General features: G+C 41.1%; 1 protein-coding gene across 1 annotated transcript in view; it reads right to left on the bottom strand.

The window, feature by feature from the left end:
• Positions 1–519: 519 nt before the first annotated feature.
• Positions 520–19,495, bottom strand: part of nyap2b (neuronal tyrosine-phosphorylated phosphoinositide-3-kinase adaptor 2b) — a 51,745-nt gene continuing 32,769 nt past the window's right edge. The window contains exons 4-7 of the mRNA XM_061979654.2: positions 12,872–13,936; positions 7,929–9,296; positions 6,941–7,044; positions 520–4,321 (exon numbers count right to left, since the gene is read on the bottom strand). Of these exons, the coding sequence (XP_061835638.2) occupies positions 4,037–4,321; positions 6,941–7,044; positions 7,929–9,296; positions 12,872–13,936 (2,822 nt within the window). The 3' untranslated portion in view covers positions 520–4,036. The remainder of the gene's footprint in view (positions 4,322–6,940; positions 7,045–7,928; positions 9,297–12,871; positions 13,937–19,495) is intronic.

Below are 19,495 nucleotides of genomic sequence, written 5' to 3'. Positions count from 1 at the left end.
GGGCCAGAGTTTGACACCCATGTTCTAGATCATAAATCATGCATCTCACCTGCACAGAAGACGTCTTAGTAGGTATTCTGACAAGTTGGTCCACTTTGACAGCACTTTAGGACCTGGAACTGGCGAGAAAGACACCAAAAGTGTTTGTTCCCACCGCCCCCGACCCCGTTTCTTCGCGAGGATAATGAGACATTTTTCATTTAAATGGGAATATATGAGTATCCTAATGACAGCAGACCTTGCACAGTAAGTGATGTTTTGTTATGTTTGTTGGCTTACATGAAGTCTGCAGTTAATAATAATCAGTGATGAACAAAAAAAAGCAAAGTTTGTGATGCGTTTTTGAAATTAATGCGCTGTCTACGCTTAAAATGATCAAAATAGGTAAACATTGGGATACAAGTGTTTTGCGTTGACCAAATAAACTTATAAATTGAGGTACTTTTGGCCTAATTCTAAATTATACGGCTGCTTCCAATACAGTAGAATCTATTAATCATTACACAGATATATTCCACGGCAGGTTTCAAGTTCATATTTATTTAGTTCTCTTAACAAACCCAAGTGACAATCAGAATACAGTACTTTTTTCCTCAAACATGGTTTTCTCCCTTTTTCTTCAAAATACGCAGAAACAAGAGAACACTGAGTGCAATAAGACAGAGGACTCTGACGGTGCGGTGCTCTCCCTACCTTTTCACAGTGCACGTTTATACTTACACAAGATTGTACATCATCATCGATACATTTCCAAACTTCACCCACAGCCTCCCCCGCAATATCATGGGGACTTTTGGGCAAAGCCAACATCATGAAAACAATCTTTTTTTTGTTTTGTTTTTTTCAATAGAAGAACCGACTTGCATACAGTGTCGCTAGGCACGCACAAATGCGGAGCTCTCTCCCACACACACACACACACACACACACACACACACACACACACACACACACACACACACACACACACACACACACACACACACACACTGATACAACACGGTAGCATTGATTCTCACCAGAGGATATGGTTACTGCACTTGTCAAACTCACACCATTTGGCAATGAGGACATTGCATTTTCATGTGCAAGAGGGGTCCAATGGAGATGACGTAAGCAGGTTGAGGTAGAGGGAGAGAGCCGAGGGAGGGGTGGGACATTGTTACCAGCCTGATTAGGTGTGATGGAACATGATGAGTAGTGCACTTTTCTTTACAAAACAACTTCGAGGCCCCTGTCCTTTGTGTCTATTAGTTTGAGGTGTCACTATGCTATAGGTCCTAGATCTTTGTTCACAGCCCAATTGACAAAGGACTGCATGTAACATCACAGCCAATCCTGAAATCGTCGGGGTTTTTTTTTTTCAAACTTAACCTCCAAATAAAACTTAACATGGCACAGCTCGCAACTGTTTTCAAAAATATATACTGTATATAAGCATCGTCTTGAAAGGTATTTCTTATTAAGCACGTGCATATGGCTATTATAATCTGCAGGAAAATCCGGAAATGTCCTAAAAGCTCAGGTGTTGATTGTACAGGCTGGTAGTTGGCGTCAAGTATTTACACCGTGTCCTGGTGCTTGCAGTGTGCGTGGCAAAGTAAAGGCGCCGGCGTTCAACCAACCAACTATTGCCACCAAACCCAAATATTTAAAAGAAGCAACCACCCAAAAGTGCAACCACACAGTTTTCAACAGGCTTTGGCTGGTTTTGGAAACTATACTGTTAACAATGTAAATATTCTAATTTGCTACCAGACACACCTGCGTTGGCGCCATTAAATACAACAGAAACATACACTTTCTCTGCCCCCCCCACCCCATCACTACACTCCAGATTTCCTTTGAAAAAGGCAAAGTGACATGTTACCGTAATACACAAACTAAAGCGCACACAGATTCCTGCTTGTGTCCTAGCTCTGACTGTTGTACATTCTAGAACATGCTGGAGAGAACTCAATCAGGGATGGGCAGTTGGTTTAATGGCATTGATCAACTATGGGCAAATATAAATTAATCCACTCTATTGCATTGGGGAAAAACTATGTCCGCGCATTTAAAGTTCCGAATTTTGCACATTGTTGACAGTTACACTCAGTAAACATTTAGTCCAAACAACATAATATTAACTGAAGCTTTTATCTAATCGAACTGATTTATTCGATTACTAGCTGCAGCCCTATTTGTGCTTGTATTGAATAGGTTGTATTCACCTGACGTCATTGAATATGCGAGTCTCGAAGTGGTGGGCCAGTGTGCGTCTCTTGTCAAAGCCTTTTGCCTTTCTCCAAGAAAAATGCCCTATGCATGCGTTGTTTTAGGTTGTTGGAACTGTTGAAATCGCGAAAAGGATAGGTTTCTTCAGAGCTCCTCAAGAGCTGATCAAGAAGGTCGAAAAATGTCAAGATTTTACGAAACGAGGAGGAGAAAAGTGGCTCTCGAAGATATCACACCAGTGCAAGTCCAAGTTTGCAGTGATTGAATGTTTGCTTGATGTACTTTTAACATTAAGTGTTTCCCGTTTCAGTATTGTCTTGATATTATTTGTATTTTATCTTGTGTCAGAGTTCTTAGAACGAATTTTTTGTTGACATCTTTAGTTATATTTTGATAAAGACGGGGGAAACCATGGGTACTCGTAACGAGGCGTGCAACAACAACAAGACAACATGGCCAAAACTTATCGGGCCATGCAGTTACAGTGAGTTATGATTACTTGTCGGTCTCATTTACAACCCGCCATGTCTTAAAGGGGAAATGCACCTGTTTGGAATTTTGACTATTGGTCACAATCTTTTTTTTATTTTTTTTAGGATTTTAAAGATGATAAAAAACGCTTGAAAGATGCGGCTAATGAGAGTCACCGTTGTAGCCTCTAAAACAATTTAAAAACTCTCTGATTTTAATTTTTTATAACTCTTGTCTTCTTGTTTCTCATAATGATTGTGAACGATAGACAAAATTCCCCAAAAAAGTGGTTTCTCCGATTACCTTTATGAGTGGTTAAGATAATGGGAAAATGAAAAACAGTGGATCCAGTTAATGGTGTGCTACTCGCAGTTTGTTTACAAGGACACGGCCTCGCAAGAAGAAAAGTTAAATCATGAAATGCAACGTTATCCAAGCAACAACAATGCACGATTCATGCGAGAGTCTTGATACCAGTTTTCTTGACCTAACCACAGAAGAAGTTGTAGGCTTCTTTCATCTGTTTCGCTGTGTCAAATGACATCTGGAGCACCAGATAGTTGGACGTGTCTGGGCACTTGACACATCTTTTATTGATAACGTACAGGGATCAATTCTACTGCATAGTTTGATTTTTAGTGGTAAGAACTATGCCCCTTGTATTCTTAAATAGTTTGCACACGGTTGCAGTGTCAGCCATGTTGGTTGGTGGCCCACCAATTCGTTCATTTCCTTTCTAAAGTGACTGAATACAACCTATTGTATGATATTGACAGTGCCTCTGCTGGTTGCAGCCAGGTAGTGCACTCCATTTTGCCTTGACTATCAATTTCTTCTTCAATGGCCTATACCCATCCCACTCTCTAAACTTTCAATACAACAGTGAAAATGTCAAACAAATGCAGACAAAAGTGAAGAGTCCATTCATTTTAGTGCCAGTAAGCACACGCACGAAAAAACAAAAGAGTTGGGCATAAGAAAATGATGCTACAACAGTACCAGTATTCATTGATTATGCGTCCAGCTCAAAGGAACCAATAGAAACATAAATTAAGCTAAAGAAACATTAGATTGCATCTACATCTACTGTACATCATTTAGGATACTTTTTCATCTGATTTAGAAAATATCTATTCATCAAATATCTACTCTACTAGTTATATTACAAGTATCCAGCCACAAGAAAATAGAAAAATATCAAATATCATACCAGCGATGATAAGAAAACATGACAACCTGAACAGGCAGAAATATTGCTATGGTAAGCGAGCATCAAGCCCCTCGCGGTGCTCTAATAGTCAGGGAGAAGGAGGGGCTTAATTCTGGGATTTGTGCGTGGCAGATGCAGTCAGATAGCAGTGTCCCAGAAGACGGTTGTCTGTGTCGGGTAAGGGGGAGGACGGATCTTTTTCACCCCGCTTCTTTTCCCACAAGCGGGGAGGACCGAGGCGCTCTCTTGCTTGCATTGACTCCGCTCGGGCTGCTTGTCCTCGCTTCGGTCTGTAGGAGGCCTCTCCAGATATCTCTGCAGGTGCGGATGTTGTCTGGAGCGGATTTCTTTGCAGAGCGTACGTTTCCTCTCGATCTGCTCCAGCATGGTACTGTCGCCACATACCCATGGCATTTGGGGCATCTGAGGGACAATGTATTCATTCATCATTACCACAAATTAAGTTTTTGCCATGTTGTTTTTTTCCTAAAACAGTAGTACCTCAACTTAGATAAGAGCTGCCTCTTTGCTAATTGTTATGGCTTCAGTTGCATGTCAACATTTGAGTTATAAACATAGTTGGCGTCATAGTGAACCCCGTAAGATGCACACAAAACCTCCGCTCTTACTTTCTAGCATTAGCTTATAACTCGACATCGACTTTGGGAAGGAACAAGTGAGTGTGAAGGACAGTGGTGCCAAGGAGAAATGGCTGACGTTCTTTGAACGAAAGAAAGAAATCATCAAAGTGTATAGCCAACTGGGCGAAGCAATTTGAGCGTATCACTGCTAGAATGAGTTTAACGTCAGCCAAGGATGGTAAAATAATATCCAAACAGCAGACATTTATCCATGATGGTGTGTTTGCATATGAGTCCACTCCCCAAAAGTGAATGCAGTACATTATTATTACAATACTATATACAACTACCATAGTTTTTTGTAGTACTTTCTAGTGCAGGGGTAGGGAACCTATGGCTCTCGAGCCAGATGTGACTGAATCTGGCTCTTAGATAAATCTTAACTGACATTGCTTAACACGATAGGTAATGAATAATTCCACCGGTATTCACAGTGTTAAAAATAACGTTCAAAATATTAAACTTTCTCATGCATTTTAATGCATCCATCCGTTTTCTACCACACCTGTTCAAGAAGTCGCATTAATGGTCAGAAGTATTTAATTTATTATTGGTTAGCTTCAGAATAACAATGTTATTAAAAAGAATAAGAGACATATTATTAGAGATGTCCGATAATATCGGCCGATAAATGCTTTAAAATGTAATATCGGAAATTATCAGTATCTGTTTCAAAAAGTAAAATTAATGACTTTTTAAAACGCCGCTGTATGGAGCGGTACATATCCCAGTCAGCAGCCCCTCCCCTCTCCCTTCTCTCCTGTCCCCTCTCCCACACACAACACAGGAATTGACGACTGCAGCATGAGAGGTTTACTGGCGATGCTTGATGACCTCATCAAACCGCCACGAGCGCAGCATAACAACAACAAGAGTGTGTTGTTGCTGGTGCTGTAGCCGTGGCTAACAAGCGAGCTCGCTCTGTGACTAACTAACGACACCATGTCTATGGTTTGGGATTATTTTAAAGTGTGTCTGACGGATAAAAAACTGGCAATTTGCAATGACTGCAAAAAGTTGGTTATGCGAGGAGGAACCAAGACGTCTTCCTTTAAACTAGCAATTAGATCTCCCACCTCTTCAAGAATCATAAGGAGATGCACGATGAATACAAGCGGAAGATGGATGAAAAGCAAACACCGGAAAAAGTAGTACCACACAGTTGTCGCAGACTCCGCCGAGAAAAAACAAAAATACAACAAAAACCACCCCAGGGCGAAAGCCCACGTTGTGGTCAGGGACAATGCATGCAGTATGGCAAAAGCTATGGTGGAGTTTGGTGTGGCTAGTCTGCCCTGCATGGCACACACTTTGCAGCTTGCATTGAACAAGGTGCCCTGTCTCAACGCAGCATTTCAGAAGCGCTGACTGACTGGTAGGGCACTTCAAGCACTCACCACTCGCTTGCAACACATTTGTGTTCCTCATACAAATACTTTAGAGCAGGGCAGATTGGGCCCAGTTTATAATTTCCTGTTGTACAGTATACCAGGCAGTCTTACACTAAAGGAGGACTATGTTATTGTTTACTTTATTACTCTAGTATACTCTGGACTGAAGCTGTGTGCCTTCATTGTTTTTGTAGCTGTTGTTTTGAGGCATGTTTAAAAAAAATAATGCACTTTGTGAAAGTCAATGTATAGTATTTCTCATAGTTGTAGTGGGTATCAGGATTATCTCAGGGAGAGCATGTCCCAAATTCCAAGCTGCTGTTTTGAGGCATGTTAAAAAAAAAAAATGCACTTTGTGACTTCAATAATAAGTATGGCAGTGCCATGTCGGCACTTTTTTCCATAACTTGAGTTGAAGTTGTTCTCTTATTTTGGAAAACCTTGTTACATTGTTTAATGCATCCAGCAGGGCATCACAACAAAATTAGGCATAATAATGTGTTAATTCCACGACTGTATATATCGGTATCGGTTGATATCGGAATCGATAATTAAGAGTTGGACAATATCGGAATATTGGATATCGGCAAAAAAGCCATTATCGGACATCTCTACTTATCATACTAAACAAATGTTGGTCTTACTTAAAAATGCACGCATTTAGTTGTATTCATTGTCAAAAGAATATTATATGGCTGTCACGGAAATATATTTTAAAATATTTGGCTTTCATGACTCTCTCAGCTAAAAAGGTTCCCGACCCCTGTTCTAGTGTATTGTTGTCATACAATATTTTTTTCTTTTTAAAAGGTATGTTATATGTTAAAACTGCTGTTTCGGGCACCATTCATTTCAATAGGCGATGTTAATTTGAGAAGTGTTTTGAGTTCACAGTAAGTTGAGGTTCTACCGTAATTACACTTTCACATCCAATAATTCTGCCCGAGTGGAGGTCACTGCTGTATTCTAGTTGAATATGTTTTAGATAGATTCTACTTCATTCTGCTTACCTGGCTCTGGTGAGTCTCTGCTGCTCTCCTTTGCGGCGTCCCCATCGGGGAAGGGTTGGCGGGCATGGAAGGTGAGCGGGCGTATTTAGGTGTTGCTTTCACATCTATAAAGACGCCAATTAGGAAAAACAAAACGTTGTCAGGTTAAGTTCACCGGGATGCCTTTTTCCGGGACCTATGGGAGGAATGGGCCAAACTGCCCAAAGACAGGTGTGCCAAACTTGTGGCATCATATTCAAAAAGACTTGAAGCTGTAATTTCTGCCAAGGGTGCATCAACAAAGTATTGAGCAATGGCTGTGAGTACTTATGTACATGTGATTTTTCAGTTTAATACATTTGCAAAATGTTTTAATCAACCTTTTCCCATTGTCATTATAGGGTATTAATAGTCTGTAGAATTTTGAGGACAAAAGTACATTTTGATTCCATTTTGGAATAAAGCTGTAACATAACAAAATGTGGAAAAATTGAAGCGCCGTAAATACTTTCCTGATGCACTGTATGTATGTATGTTACCTTACCATATACTTCAGCAGACAAATTAGGAGCCTTTGTAAATCGTTGTGAAATGATTCTATTATTAACATAAGCCACATAATATTTCGTCATTTATGTCATTGTCACAGGGGGTTGCATTACAGTATATATCAAAATATAGATTTTAGGCCTCATCACCCGTCTCTAGCTCCACCCCTCCCACAACCCTGATCAAGGTAAATGGAATATAAAATGGATGGTATGTTTATTTGTCTTTTCAAAAGGGTGCTTTTTGCCAGACGAAAGCTGGGATAGGGTTTATCCATCCTGCAAGTATTAATTGGATAATTGATCAAAAAATAAATGGATGGATGGGTGACATCTTCTGTCTCCTTATGTGTCCCTGTGATTGACTCGATGTCTGCTTTTGGCTCAGTGTTTAGGGTAAATTAATGCGATTTTTTTTTTTTTTTTGTCTGATTGTGTCTGTTTCTGTCCTGAAGACTCACCGTTTCCGCTCCCCACAGTCATTGGCGGGCTGCCAGTCAATCTGCTGTTGTGAGTAGGTGTGGTGGTGGATGAATGCTGACTCGACACTGTGCTCCCGTTTCTCTCATGTGCTTTTGGTGGGTCCATGTTGTGATTGGCTCTGTTCTCCCGTCGCGGCGTTCCGTCCGGTCTGTACCTGTACTCCATGGTCGTAGGGCTCTTGGTGGTTTTCCCGTCATATTGGTGCTGATAATCTGAGCCGTTGAGACTTCTGTCTTTGCTGTCTCGTCTCACTTCAAGGCCAGTTCGGCTCAGATCTTTACTGTCCTGCCGGGGTAAAAGAGGCGGAGGGAGGTCTCCTCCGTTGTGGATGTTTCGATCTCTCCCCTCGTGCTTTGATTCTGAGCCGTATCCCACCCTTTCTTTGCTGTTCCTAGATGTTTCTTGTCGGGGGAGGATCTCAGGAGGCTGGTCTATTCTGCCCTCATGTCTGTGTTCCATGTCGTTCCTTGCCCTCTCCTTGCTGTCCTGTCGAGGTAACAAATCAGGTCGATAGTCCTTGCTGTCGTGTCTGTATTCTGCACTAGTTCTAGCCCTGTCTTTGCCCTCCTGTCTGGGGAGAAGCTCAGTGGGCTTGTCTCTGCTTTCATGCTTCGAGTCCATCCCGTTCCTGACTCTCTCTTTGCTATCCTGTCGAGGTAAGAGCTCTGGCGGCTGATCCATCAGTCTCTCTCTGCTTTCATGTCTGCAGTCTACACCATTCCTAGCGCCCTCTTTGCTGTCCTGTCTTGGAAACAGTTCAGGTGGCTGATCTAGCAGTCTGTCTTTGCTGTCCTGTTTCAGCAAACACTCCATTCCGTGTCCGCCACCCCGGTCCTTGCTGTCTCGTCTCGGCAGCAGGTCTCCATTACTGATCCCTCTTTCTTTTGAGTCTCTTCGTATTAACGGGATGGGTTCCACAGAGCTGCAGCTCCGCTCTTTGGAGTCCCTTCTCGTAGGAATGGGCTCAACGCTGCTGTAGCCTTGGTCCCTGCTGTCCTTGCGGACAGGTGGTGTGTCTATGGCACTGCGGTCTTTGCTGTTACGCCTGTGAGACAGTGATTCCACATTGCTGGATCTGTCTCTGTCTTTGTTTCTGTCTTTGTCTCTGTCTTTGTCTTTGTCTCTATCTTTGTCTCTGTCTTTGTCTTTGTCTCTATCTTTGTCTCTGTCTTTGTCTTTGTTTCTGTCTTTGTCTCTGTCTTTGTCTCTGTCTCTGTCTCTGCGGTGAGACGACTCTTTGCTGTGGCGCTCTTTGGACTCTCGCTTGGATTCCTTGCTGTGGCTGTGACTGTGGCGCTCCTTGCCTTCACGCTTGGACTCACTGTGTGACTTACTTTTGACCTCGGCTGTAAAGTAAAGGAGAAACATTTATGATATATTTACGTCAGAAATGAACAGCACAATCTAATCCTATGCAGCTCGGCTTTATGTCGCCCATCGGACGCCGAGCATCTGTGGAAGTGTATGGAACGTGGTCTTGGCCTTGGCTGTCTTGGACCCTGAGATTCTACATGATGATTGGGTGATCTGGTTTAGACTGAACCCTTTCTGATTGACAATAAGATGAGTGAATCAGCCATTTTGAAATATAACCACTGCCAGAGCATCTTTCAAGTTTCATTCTGTTCCGAGTTGATATGTAGAATTTTACAATCCTTTAAGTGACATTTTCATTGTAAAATCTAGCATCTTTATATCTTTTATTGGTTATTGGAGACTGTACTTGTGTTTAGAAAGTAACTGAAAATGAGCTTCCCCTACTTGAAAGACCAGCATCCACCCACTGTGTAATAAGGTGTTCAGATACCATAAAAACAGTATGATGCAGTGCAAGCTACAACCACAGTAAATAACATATTAAATCAATACCACTTTCACCGTGTCGGTATAAACTGAACACTATTATCTTTGTAAAGACATATACTGTAGTTTATTTCTTCAAATACATATTTTATATTATATTCCATTAGGCAGGTGTGTGCATGTGAGTATGGCCCCGCAATAAGCTGGCCATTTTTCCAGGGTGTACCCTGCCTTCCGCCCGAGTGCAGCTAGGAAAGGCCCCAGCCGACACAGAGAGGAACAAGCAGTAGAAAATGGATGGCTGGCTGGTATTGTTGTTCTTACAATATTACGCCATAGTCTTTTTTAAACTTCTGCACTACTTAAAATATCCACTAGATGCCACTGATGACACTGCAGAGTTGCAATGCACTACTGAAGGTGGAGCTGTGTAGGCAGTCAAGGCTACATTTATGACATTTAAAAAAATTAAAGTGAACTTTTATTTAAGGAATATGTAATATTTTTTAGCTGTAAATGATGTAATAAAGTCTTAGATTGTATTTCCATTTTGACAAAATGTCCCATGTCCAAAATTATATTTTTTATCTCATATTATGATCAAATATGCCTGTTAGAATGGTCCAAAAGCGTGTTGTGTACATAATTTACTCAAGTAATTTTGAGCACATTCAACCATACCGTGATAATAATAATAACTGTGATAATTTTGGTCACAATGACAATGTTCATATTGTTAAAGCCCTCGTATGTTATGTTCCAGCCATAATATTCAGCAAATGAAAATATCACTCAAATTCCAAATATGATCAGGTTACAAATTAATTTAAAAGTGTTTGATTACAACTTATAACGTCTTCGTGATGGGTCCAGATGCGGCTTCAGCTTTCGTACTACACACGTAACTGTTGTGTGTGAATGCAAACAATAACATCTCCACCATTGAACATCAGAAGGCGGAACAGTATACTGTGTTCCGCTATGGCGCCTATAAGGGCTTTTGCATTAAAGCAAGCACGTGTCCACATATACAATCCATGTGTGCAATTGTGTGAGGTGATTAACCAGTTGGTAATGTGGGTCAGGCTTGGCGCTTCCATCGCCTCAGAAAAGGAAAGTGGGAAAAATGATTGTGTGGTTGTTCATGTAACACACACGCCCATTGGGCACAAATGCAATTACCTTAAAAGGCCTGTCAACCTGTTTATAAAGTGCATATACATGAGTGGAGTACACAACTGACATGTGACATATTCAAATCCTATTAACATCAACATCAAAACACCCGATATTGAGTGTGAAATCTCCTTCTGCGCCTGATTGGCTCAGCTGTAACCATACAGTGATTGGACAGAAAAGCGGCATCTGTAATGCACCGTTGAGGTGTCAAATTGGAGTTGAGCGCTATAGCACTAACCCCCACATCAGGAGCGTGTTGCTCACGTCCTTAGCTGTGATTGGCTGCTTTACCCAGAGGGAGGCAATCTGCAAATAAGAAAGAGGGGTTTCTCCTCCTTCCGCTGTTGCTATGTTGTAGTTGCTAAGAGCGCAGAGTAAGGATAGATGTTTCTTCTTCTTGCCTGTTGAGTATTGTCTATTATAAGTGGAAGCAGAGAAGTTAAAACTGCTCAAAGTTAGTGAAATATGTGGGACACAGTTGTTTATCTTTAGTTGTGTCATTGGGTTGATGAACTGATTAACAAAAATGTCAGCTCTTTTACGTCATTTAACCATTTGGGAGACCTGCTGTTCATCCCCTCAGACTTGCCTCATAAAGGAAGCAAACATAGCTTTTTTTTGTTGCACAATGTCAAATTTGTCAGCCGGAATATACCATTTTTTAAATCTGATTTGATAGATTGATTACTAAACACATAAAAACACACGCTAAAAACATTAATTATATATTTTATATCATTCATAATTATTTCTTACATTTTATTTTTTGATTATTACATTTTTTTAATTAATTTTTAACATTTTCTGGATTTTTTTTCTGTATACAGTGGTACCTCAACTTAAGAGTCTTTTTGAGATGAGAGCAGTCTCTCAGCTAATTGTTGGCATAGCAAATGTCTCAGTGAAACCCGTGAGGTCTGACCAAAACATCTGGTCTTACTCACTAGCATGAGCTCATGGCTAGAAATTAAAATAACTTTGTTTTTCCAAGAAAATAAATTAACAAAAAAAGGGCAGAGCGACATGGCGAAGTAATTCGAGTTTAGCACTGCTCGCCTGCACCGTACTAAAGCAGAATGAGTTGATAATTCCAGCCAAGAATGTAATATCTAAACAGTGGGCATTTATCCGTGAAAATATGGAAACGCTGCTGATAGTGTGTTTGACGGAAAAAACAAAGAATTCCATTTTCTAAGATAATGCTGCACATTAGTATTACATTACTTCATAAAACTACTGTAGTTGTTTGTAGTACCTTCTATTGCATTGTTTTTAGACAATATTTCTTATCTAAAAGTTTGTTTTTCTATTTAAAAGGCATTTTACATGGTAAAAATGTGCTGTTTTGGGGCATAAAGCACCATTGATTTCAATGAATTTCAACTGGAGATTAAGTTATTGAGTTAAGAGCTCCGCCATAAAACGAATCAAGCTCGTAGGTTGAGGTACTACTGTATAATTATTGTGTTTTTATTAGAGCTGTCAAATTTTATGCCATACCGCATGTGGTTAATAATGTATTAATCATGCTTCTTAACTTACTGGTTACCTTAGATACGCTCAGGGATCAGGTCAGTGCATACGCCCGTGCAAAGATGAGACTGGTGTGCTCTGTGACACATTTTGCTTCAAAACACACCTTTTGTGGGACTACTGTTACCAAATTTTGAGCAAATACATGACATATATTTAGTCAAAAATGTATAAAAGTGTTTGTGTATGACCTCACAATAAAATATGAAAATATTCGGGTATTTTGAAGCAAGTAATTTCTTCTAAGTAACCTGATGAATCAGAAATGATCATTTGACAGCACTCATTTCTATTCTATTCAATCTTATCACTTTCAAAGAAAACAATTATTTACTGCTACTTTGTAATTATTGTTAGTCAACACATGTAATGACGGGGCAAAGGTCAGACGTGTGAAAGGACTCACTCTCTCCAGGCTCTTTGGATTTTCTCCCACTGGCGTTCTTCTTCAGCATGTTCCTCCCGGTGGTGAACAGGTTGGTCAGCTCGTCCAGCGGGCTGGTTGGCGTCCGTGAACGTCCCGTGGACACGTTCTGCATGGAGCCGTGGAGTTTACCCGCGCCGTCATGCGGCGGTGACCCTTTGCCGTGAGGGGTGGCCGAGGCGCTCCTCGGCAGCCCCCCCGGGAATGGCGCCGTGGCGTCAAACGGTGGCGTGCGCATGAGGCTCAGCGGCGTGAGACAGCGGCCCATGCTGACTGGAGACGGGCACGCCGAGTGGCTGCGCTGATAGGAGGACGAGGATGATGTTTTGTAGAGCGTGCATGGCAGCGGAGGTGCGGAGGAGCGCCCGGAGATGGTGAGGGTCGGAGTGGCGGTGAGCTCCCTGCGCAGGTGTGCAGAGGAGGGGGGCTCGGCCGAGGACGTTGGGGATTTGCTGTAAGACGATGGGTTGTCCATCATTGGCAATTTGGTAACATCTAGAGGGGTTAGGGGGGACTCGTCCGAGTTGGGTGAGCACTGGGCCGGTGCCGGGGGGAACACCAACAACGGAGGCCTGTGGGTAAGTAAATTTGGAAAGGGTGCAGGAATGTCACAGAAGGGAATGTTTCTAGGGGTGGAGCATCGACTGAGAGGTTCCGGGTCATACGGGGCCGGCGTAGGGCACGCAGAACGACATCCCACCGGGTCGGTACGGTACTCCATATCATCCAGCATGGGGTACTTCATCTCCTCATACACCGATTCCCCGGGCTCCTCGTCCTCGCTCTTGCAGAGTTCCCTGGCCCCGACATTGATGCCGCCCATCTCGATGTAGACCGGCTCGTCCTCACAGTCGTCCGTGGGGCTCTCGTCGCTCTGCGGCGGAGAGCTGTTGCGCTCGTACGCCGGGCCCACGTGTTGAAGCAGTCTGGCCGGGCAGCCGTGGGTTTTCATGTAGGATTCGTCGAAGGAGACGCTGAGTTGTGTGTTGGGGTTCCTCTTGGGTTTGGGTGGTGGAACCCTCCTGCAGTCCTCGCTGCATTCTTGTGCTGTCAGAGGAGGGACAAGGAGAGGTTGAGCACACTCTGAAGCACAATCTTTGGGAAAATGTCTTTCTGAAGTCGCACAAAACCAACATTCGTCAATCATAATGTACATTTTGCTTTTTCTTTGGCTTTTTGTGGCAATTTTTGCAACAAAGATACACCTTAAGAGGTGTTTAGAGGAGAAATTAAGAATACATGTGTATACTGTAATATTTAATGATCATTATCAACGCAAATATGAGACGGCCAGAAATAAGGTTTTTTGTTTTTGTGAAAAAAACATAGGGGAACTGCACTATTTTTTTCAAATTGTGGCGATCATTCACTATCGTCATGTAAGACAAGCACACGTTTTATATTTTTGTAATGCTGTCTAATTAGTAAATAAACGCGAGCAAAAGTATGCTTACATAGCCTATAGAAGTCGCTGTATTCCGCCTATATAGCGCTTTAAAAACATCCCAACACTTCCATTAAGGTTTTATAAACATGCTGTAAGTATATATGTAATGTAGTAACATTCATAATAACATGTAATATATACATGATGTAAGTATATATGTAATGTAGTAACATTCATAATAACATGTAATATAAACATGATGTAAGTATATATGTAATATAATAACATTCATAATAACGTGCAATATTTACATGATGCAAGTATATATGTCATGTAGTAACATTCATAATAACATGTAATATATACATGATGTAAGTATGTATGTAATATAGTAACATTCATAATAACATGTAATATATACATGATGTAAGTATGTATGTAATATAGTAACATTCATAATAACATGTAATATATACATGATGTAAGTATGTATGTAATATAGTAACATTTGTAATAACGTGCAATATTTACATGATGTAAGTATATATGTAATGTAGTAACATTCATAATAACATGTAATATATACATGATGTAAGTATTTATGTAATGTAGAAACATTTATAATAACATGTAATATATACATGATTTAAGTATATATGTAATGTGGTAACATTCATAATAAAATGTAATATATACATGATATTAGTATATATGTCATGTAGTAACATTCATAATAACATGTAATAAAGACATGATGTAAGTATATATGTAATGTAGTAACATTCATAATAACATGTAATATAAACATGATGTAAGTATATATGTAATATAATAACATTCATAATAACGTGCAATATTTACATGATGCAAGTATATATGTCATGTAGTAACATTCATAATAACATGTAATATATACATGATGTAAGTATGTATGTAATATAGTAACATTCATAATAACATGTAATATATACATGATGTAAGTATGTATGTAATATAGTAACATTCATAATAACATGTAATATATACATGATGTAAGTATGTATGTAATATAGTAACATTTATAATAACGTGCAATATTTACATGATGTAAGTATATATGTAATGTAGTAACATTCATAATAACATGTAATATATACATGATGTAAGTATTTATGTAATGTAGAAACATTTATAATAACATGTAATATATACATGATTTAAGTATATATGTAATGTGGTAACATTCATAATAAAATGTAATATATACATGATATTAGTATATATGTCATGTAGTAACATTCATAATAACATGTAATAAAGACATGATGTAAGTATATATGTAATGTAGTAACATTCATAATAACATTTAATAATTATGTATTTTGCTCATTTTAAGCATACAGCGGCACATTTATTTTAATAGACGCATCACAACCTTCTTCTTTTTGCTTGAACTGCAACACTGACTACAACTCATGCTGACTTCATGAGCGCCAATAAACATAATAATCACTTACTGTACAATGTCTGGTCTCACTGGCATGCCGACTGTTAGGATGTTGATGTATTCCCGTTTAGATTAAAATGACTTGCAAAGGGTTAAAAAAAAAGGTGCAAACCAGTGTCTTTCGTGTGTCTTTCTCGACATCTTTGGGTCTAAATTGACTGTCAAAGTTGACCAACTTCTCAGTTTATATCCACATCATTTTATTATACAAGTGAAAGGCATGATTTATAATCTAGAAATAACTTTCATGAGCTCCGAGACGAGAAAGCAGCTCAGCAGCTGTTGTCAACACAGCAGCATAAGGAAGTTGCTTCTCTCTGATCAATGCGCCGCTCAATGCAGGTCCTTAACGTTAGCGCTTATAATAACAATATTACTAAAAGTTGGTTAATATTCAGGTCACAAAATGTAAATGGGAGTGATTTTGGCGCTTTTTGGATGTTATTTGTGGTTTCTTTGGTCGGAATGAACCCAACAGACGCAATGACGTCATGGCTGTCGCTGGCTCCATTGTAAGCAGACTTTTATTTACGTTTATTTAAGAGTAAGGGGCCATAAAAAAATAAAAACAATGAGTTCTTGTCTCTCAAAGGGATTGTGAATTATAGGCAAAATTCCCCCAAAAGGTGCAGTTCCCCTTTAAGACAAAATCAAAGTCCCCTTTTGTGTGTGAGTGACAGGAAGAACATCTCTGACTGGCTTGATTCAGGCCCCAAATACCCTGTAAGACAAGCTGTCTTTCTTCGTGAGACTTTTTCATGGGGAAAAACATATTTTTTGTCTTTGTCTTACTCCATTATTGTAAAAGAAAAAACATTTTTATTGTTTGAATTTTTTAGTTTTAACAGTGGCTAACAAATCTATACACTTAAAATACTTGAAACATTGCTGTAGTTATCTTTGTCACCGATAGTTTGGACCTGGAAGTGACTCTTTATATTATTGTAGTTTGTAAATGGTAAATGGGTTATACTTGTATAGTGCTTTTCTACCTTTTTTTTAAGGAACTCAAAGCGCTTTGACACTATTTTCACATTCACCCATTCACACACACATTCACACACTGATGGCGGGAGCTGCCATGCAAGGCGCTAACCAGCACCCATCAGGAGCAATGGTGAAGTGTCTTGCTCAAGGACACAAGGGACGTGTGTAGGATGGTAGAAGGCCACTCTCCCAACTTCGCCACGCCGTCCCCGACATACTTGCCAACCCTCCCGATTTTTCCGGGACACTCCCGAAATTCAGCGCCTCTCCCAAAAACCTCCCGGGATAAATATTCTCCCGAAAATCTCCCAATTTTCAGCCGGAGCTGGAGGCCGCGCCCCCTCCAGCTCCATGCGGACCTGAGTGAGGACAACAGTTTGACAAGAACTAAATCATCCAGACGAGAGATAAATTGTATTATTATGTTTATCTTACCTAAAAATAAATATATTTATTAATTTTTTTTTTTAAACTACATTTTTACTATATTTTGCTAAAAACATCAAAATTAATTGTATTTTTATTTGTATTTTTTCTGACCCCTTATTACATCCAGCCATAGAATTATACATAAAAATAAACGTATTTAAAATAATAAATTTTAAATGATCATAATAATTCATTTAAAATGACCATATTTAATTATTAGAATATTTGCTTGTTTATCAACAACTTTAACATTTTATTCATTACATTTTGAAGCTCTCAGAAGCCAAGTTATGTTATATTCCTTAAGATTGATTTATGCAAGTTTGAAGTATCAATTATCTAAACACAGTTTTGGTTGCATATTTTCAGGATATATATATATATATATATATATATATATATATATATATATATATATATATATATATATATATATATATATATGTATATGTATGTGTATATATATATGTATGAAATACTTGACTTGGTGAATTCTAGCTGTCAATATACTCTTCCCCTCTTAACCACGCCCCACCCCCGACCACGCCCCCCACCCCCTACCCCCCCACCTCCCGAAATCGGAGGTCTCAAGGTTGGCAAGTATGGTCCCTGATGTCACCGATAGTTTGAACCTGGAAGTGACTCTTCATATTTCCATTCTTTTTTGTGAAAAAAATGGTGTCCACATTGTGTGAAATTGGAAGTTATCTTCCTTCTGGACTTGTGTGCCACTTATAGACCTTTTTATTGCAACTTTTTTTTTTTTTTACCACCTCCGGAAGAACTTTGAACATGTCACGAGGGAGGTGCTGGACATTGAGTCCGAGTGGACCATGTTCCGCACCTCTATTGTCGAGGCGGCTGATTGGAGCTGTGGCCGCAAGGTAGTTGGTGCCTGTCGTGGCGGTAATCCTAGAACCCGTTGGTGGACACCGGCGGTGAGGGATGCCGTCAAGCTGAAGAAGGAGTCCTATCGGGTTCTTTTGGCTCATGGGACTCCTGAGGCAGCGGACAGGTACCGACAGGCCAAGCGGTGTGCGGCTTCAGCGGTCGCGGAGGCAAAAACTCGGACATGGGAGGAGTTCGGGGAAGCCATGGAAAACGACTTCCGGACGGCTTCGAAGCGATTCTGGACCACCATCCACCGCCTCAGGAAGGGGAAGCAGTGCACTACCAACACCGTGTATGGTGCGGATGGTGTTCTGCTGACCTCGACTGCGGAAGTTGTGGATCGGTGGAGGGAATACTTCGAAGACCTCCTCAATCCCACCAACACGTCTTCCTATGAGGAAGCAGTGCCTGAGGAATCTGTGGTGGGCTCTCCTATTTCTGGGGCTGAGGTTGCTGAGGTAGTTAAAAAGCTCCTCGGTGGCAAGGCCCCGGGGATGGATGAGATCCGCCCGGAGTTCCTTAAGGCTCTGGATGCTGTAGGGCTGTCTTGGTTGACAAGACTCTGCAGCATCGCGTGGACATCGGGGGCAGTACCTCTGGATTGGCAGACCGGGGTGGTGGTTCCTCTCTTTAAAAAGGGGAACCGGAGGGTGTGTTCTAACTATCGTGGGATCACACTCCTCAGCCTTCCCGGTAAGGTCTATTCAGGTGTACTGGAGAGGAGGCTACGCCGGATAGTCGAACCTCGGATTCAGAAGGAACAGTGTGGTTTTCGTCCTGGTCGTGGAACTGTGGACCAGCTCTATACTCTCGGCAGGGTCCTTGAGGGTGCATGGGAGTTTGCCCAACCAGTCTACATGTGCTTTGTGGACTTGGAGAAGGCATTCGACCGTGTCCCTCGGGAAGTCCTGTGGGGAGTGCTCAGAGAGTATGGGGTTTCGGACTGTCTGATTGTGGCGGTCCGCTCCCTGTATGATCAGTGTCAGAGCTTGGTTCGCATTGCCGGCAGTAAGTCGGACACGTTTCCGGTGAGGGTTGGACTCCGCCAAGGCTGCCCTTTGTCACCGATTCTGTTCATAACTTTTATGGACAGAATTTCTAGGCGCAGTCAAGGCGTTGAGGGGATCCGGTTTGGTGGCTGCAGGATTAGGTCTCTGCTTTTTGCAGATGATTTGGTCCTGATGGCTTCATCTGGCCAGGATCTTCAGCTCTCACTGGATCGGTTCGCAGCTGAGTGTGAAGCGACTGGGATGAGAATCAGCACCTCCAAGTCCGAGTCCATGGTTCTCGCCCGGAAAAGGGTGGAGTGCCATCTCCGGGTTGGGGAGGAGATCTTGCCCCAAGTGGAGGAGTTCAAGTACCTCGGAGTCTTGTTCACGAGTGAGGGAAGAGTGGATCGTGAGATCGACAGGCGGATCGGTGCGGC

The sequence above is a fragment of the Nerophis lumbriciformis genome, linkage group LG19, assembly GCF_033978685.3.
Source record: "Nerophis lumbriciformis linkage group LG19, RoL_Nlum_v2.1, whole genome shotgun sequence".
In the NCBI taxonomy this organism is placed as follows: domain Eukaryota; kingdom Metazoa; phylum Chordata; class Actinopteri; order Syngnathiformes; family Syngnathidae; genus Nerophis; species Nerophis lumbriciformis.
This window is presented reverse-complemented; position numbering and strand designations above follow the sequence as displayed.